Source organism: Eurypyga helias, unplaced genomic scaffold (assembly GCF_000690775.1).
Source record: "Eurypyga helias isolate BGI_N326 unplaced genomic scaffold, ASM69077v1 scaffold7847, whole genome shotgun sequence".
In the NCBI taxonomy this organism is placed as follows: domain Eukaryota; kingdom Metazoa; phylum Chordata; class Aves; order Eurypygiformes; family Eurypygidae; genus Eurypyga; species Eurypyga helias.
In genome coordinates this window covers 1-4,817 of record NW_010262295.1, presented here as the reverse complement: position 1 = coordinate 4,817, position 4,817 = coordinate 1, and the positions used below count along the sequence as shown (strand labels likewise).

The 4,817-nt window shown below is 45.5% G+C and overlaps 1 protein-coding gene across 1 annotated transcript in view; it reads right to left on the bottom strand.

Annotated features, from left to right (window-relative positions):
* The window catches only part of PIGQ (phosphatidylinositol glycan anchor biosynthesis, class Q), a 29,626-nt gene extending 28,980 nt beyond the window's left edge, over positions 1 to 646 (bottom strand). Inside the window, 1 exon segment of the mRNA XM_010155669.1 lies at positions 2 to 646. Within this exon segment, the coding sequence (XP_010153971.1) occupies positions 2 to 646 (645 nt within the window).
* Between the last annotated feature and the right edge of the window lie 4,171 nt (positions 647 to 4,817).

Genomic DNA, 4,817 nt, shown 5'->3' with positions numbered 1-4,817 from the left:
AGAGCAGAAATGTCAGCAGCAGGCATGCAGGCACAGAGGCCTGCTTCATCAGCTCCATGATGATACTAGCTTCAACGCCATCGGACTGCCAGTGGGTCAGCTTGATGGGCCCATCATCATACCTGTCCGTCATGAACAGTACCCTGCTCTTCGCAACTGTGTCAAAGATGGCAGAGAGCTTTGAGGCGTCCTCTGCCTTCTGCTCAGCTGAGGCAGTGGTGTCTAAAGGGGGATGGAGATGGGAAAGCATGACTTTGCGCTGGTCATAGTATACTAAGATGATTTCTTCCTCCTTAGGATTGTTAGAGTGTTTCTGAAGGGTAGAACAGCTCCAGAATTTATTCTCTCCCTCTTTGCTTATCTGAATCCATGGTTCATGGGAGAATATTGTCCCAAGGTCTTCCAAGAACTCACTCAGGCTCTCTTCTTTCTCCTGTTTGCTGTTGCTCCATGAGCCGAGCACAGAAACACTGACTTTAGTCACGCGCTGGATTTCACTGAGATACTGCTTCACCTGGAGGGGAATAAAAGGGAAATGGACCACGGCAAGGATAACAGCAGAGTTCTGTTCTGAGATCCAGCGGCCAATCAAAATGCCACTTTCTGCCGAGAAGCAGCATGACGGAAAGAAGACCTTAAGCACCATGGCAGCGATGCTGGAAGAACAGTATACCTGCCAATAAACAGAGAAATAAAAGTTGAGAATGGCGATTAAATGCAAGGAAAATTTGAGCTGACCAAAGTGAGGAGGTTCAACTAGGTTTTAAAACACTAAGTCCAACCATTTGCAAAACAGCATTAATGACAGCCAGCAGATACACACACATTGGAGAAGGATTTAGGAGGCTCCTGATAATTTGCAGTCTTTGAAGTGAGGGGTGGTGAGCCTGGAGTTTCTCAGCAAAGCCCTTCTCTGAGTCCTGGAGCAGTCTTTCATGATGATACCCTGATAGGCACAGCGTGTCAGACCAGGAATCCATCCAGACTCAGATCTTGGATCTGACACTGGATGCACTTGAGCACTTGCTAGAGAAGGGACTACAACGCAGCACTCCGTGATGCCTCTTTCCTCCTATTACCAACAAACAGCTATTGGTTTATGCTATAAAGACAGGTAATTTCAGAGCCTCCTTTAGGAACCTGGAGCTGTGGTCTACAACAAACTCCCTGAACAACCTTGGTCATATCACTCATCTCACTCCCCTCATCTGGAAACAGAGACAATAGTTTTGTCAACAAACTCCCTGAACAACCTTGGTCACATCACTCATCTCATCTCACTCCCCTCATCTGGAAACAGAGACAATAGTTTTGTCAAAGGACCATAGCGATTAACTGATTGAAGTTTACATAGTTGTTTTAACTCATTAGATACAAGATGCTAAAAAAGGAGAAGCATCTCTGTTTATCAGCGTTCTTTACCTACAATATTGTTCTTCATGCTATTAAACCCCATTACAGGTTTAAATTGAAAGTGGGCAGGTTTAGATTAGGTATCATGAAGAAGTTCTTCCCGGAGAGGGTGGTGAGACACTGGAAGAGGTTGCCCAGAGAAGCTTGGGATGCCCCATCCCTGGACGTGTCCAAGGCCAGGCTGGATGAGGCTTGGAGCAACCTGGTCTAGTGGAAGGTGTCCCTGCCCATGGCAGGGGGTTTGGAACTGGATGGTCTTTAAGGTCCCTTCCAACCCAAATCATTCTATGATTAAGAAAACATCTCAATGGCTTTGGAAGACTTTTACAAAAAGAAGCCTTGAGGCAGTTGACAATGTCTCTTTAAATAAGGTGGAGGTTTCTAACAGAAATATAATTGCAGTAAGGAGGGCGCTGGCGCAGAACAGGCGGCATCCGACGCCCGTTGTCCTTTCCCGTCCTTCAGTGCTTTGTTAGAGATGTGAAAACTCCACAGGCCCCTGAGGCTGGCTCCTCTGCGAGGGACCCAGTCATTCGGAAAGAGGAATGCAGAGTGTATTTATAACATGTAGAGAGGATGCGCAACGTGAGGGCTCCTGGTGGTTTTGATTTTCCTGTCCTTTTAATACAGGACAATTAACCTAGTAAATGTCGGTACCTGGCAATTTCCGACAGCATGGAGGAGGCAATGGGGAAGCAGCACAGGCGAGTGATTAACCTACTGCCAGCCCCACGGCCCTGCCAAGCACAGCAGTAGGAAATATCTGCTCACGGGTGAGTTGTCAGCCCCTCGAGGCACCAAGATGAAGTTTCCTGGGCGCACAGCTTGCTCCTCCAATGGGAGAAGCATCACAGTTACTGCGTTTGCAAGGAGTAATGGTTTGGAGTTTTCTCCCCAGGGCTGAATTTTCCCTTCTACTGCAAAACTGCAAAGCACACCCCAAGACTTCCCCTCAAACAGAGTAAGGGTGCTTGTGAGGAATTTTGTTAGCAGCTTGTGGCTGGAAGCAGACAGTGTTTGCAGGTGCTGAGGGCAGCGAGCATCATCCCTCACTGCCCCACAGACCCTCCAGCCCATAGCAAGATTTGGAGGCCATGGAGGGACTTTCATCTCCTCTTCCTTGACCAGAGGGATAACCTCAGAGACGTGGAGTCTGTGAGGAAGCAGGATCTCGAAGAACCTCAGATAGTATGTTTTTCCAAAGGTTACAGCAGAAAGGGAAGGAAAACAGAAAGATGCATCAAAGGAAAGGTAGAAAAATGGCAGATGTGGCATCCCGAGACTGCAAGGGTGCAGGACACCAGGCGTGGGAAAGGCCAAAACCTTGCAGTACAACTGAAAAATGTAATCTTTCACCAGGCAAAGTTTAGTGACTATTAGACTCAAATGGGGTAGAAAAAAAAGACAGCTATTACAATAGAAATTAAAATAAACTTGGCTAAGACTCAGCTGGTTTTTCAGTTTGTTGGGGGTTTGTTTGGAAGACCAAAGACAATGAAAGACACATACCCTATCTAAAGGAGTTTTCTGACACACATAGGAAACTTCGGTGCAAATCAGCTAATGGACACAACTAATTACATTGGTCCTTAAAAAGTTTGAAACAAAACCTGTCCCCTACTTTTCTTTGCAGTTTGTGCAAGGATATTGGCCAAAACAGTCTTCCCTTCACTGCTTCTCCTACCTCCTTGCCTAACGCTGACTGTTAGAGAAACATTATCGGGTGAGATGAGATTAGTTTCATGACCTAGCTTTAGGTTTGAAAAAGAATTTTCATTCTTTGCCCCCTAAGACTCACAGACATATTCTCAGGAAAAAAAGGAAATAAATTATACAAATACAGGGGCTCTGAAAGGCAAAATAACACATTTAGTATGTCAGGAAAGTACATAATAACATATGCTCAGAGATTATTTAAAATAATATAAATTTAGCTAAAGTGATGACAGTCCAGCTGTATCGCAGTCCCAAAACCTTACCAAAGTGAAGTTTACCAGTAACTGGATATTCTAAAAACTGAAATTGAGCTCAATATTGAAAAAAAAACCAAAAACCAAACAACAAAACAAACAAATCAGAAAAAAATTAATAAGGTAACTACTTGAATAGGGTTTTCCAGTATTTCTATTTCAATTACCAAAGCTACCACCAGTAATATTGAACAGACAACTTTAAAAAGTTGATTTTTTAATTCTTCTTTTTCCCCAAAAGATGTCACAGTTGTTTGAGAGTATCACTACAAGAGAATTCCAGTGTCTCTGCCCAGCTGTCCTTATTAAAGGTTTGTCAATCCATTGCACATTTCAGAGAAGAATTATCAACTGACACTTATTCAGTTTCTCTGAGTCTTTTTTTTAAAGATAGCCACAGTCAACTAAGAAAACTTCTCACAGAGGAGAAACACTTCCATCCTTATCTTCTGCAGTTTGCAAGTTTTTTTCCTTTTATACCTTCACCAATCTTTTAAATTAACATAGTTTTATGCAGCTAACCACTTCGGCTAAAGCTCAGGTTAAATAATACCTAAGTACATCATCTGTCCTTTGGCTGCTGCGCATGTGGCGGCGAATGATACAATTTTCATGCTGTACAAAATACCTCGATAGCTGAAAACCAGCCAATAACTATTGATATGTTAATGCGGCATAGGGTGGTAACCAGGGAGCTCAGGCTGCAGGGGTTGTATTCCCAGATCCGTGACTGGTCATGCATCCAACCTTATTCATTTCAGCAGACCATTTGTAATCTGAAGTTGACATTTTAAATGTCGTAACAGTCAACTGTTTCACTGCTATTAATGTGAACAGAAACATCCCACCAATATGCTAAGTCCCTGGTCATATAGTGCCTAAAGTCTTCCAGATCTGCCCATTTCTGCTGGAAACCCACAGCTTCTCCACCCGAATGCCAAAGAGCATCAACACAGTGATCACGGGCACAGGAAAGCCAACAATGGACACTGCCTAAACCGCATTGATGTGACCAGCACACAAAGAACGGACCCCGGGACTGACTCCCTTCAGAATTTTAGACAGGCAAGCAAAGGTGGACAGCGGGACGTGGCCCTGGCCTCACCACACAGGCTGCCCTGTTACCACCAGCCACGCCAAGGATGCCGATCCCTGGGCAAACCCACTCCTGTGCATCCCGAGGTCTTCCCGCGGGGTTTAGGGCCACCAGGCCGGGAGATAGAGAAAGCACTGGCACGCCACGGCTGCTCCGGGGGAACAGGCGCAGCGCTCTCCCTGCAAGTCCACCGACTTGGGCTCACGCAGTTTTTCACGGATTTACACGTGATCTTAGGGCACGGGTGGGCCGAGAGACAGCAGCAGTGAATGGCTCCTCCGCACCCCCCTCGTCCGACTCTAAGGCGGATTTAACCACAATCCCCTGGCCCTCGGGCT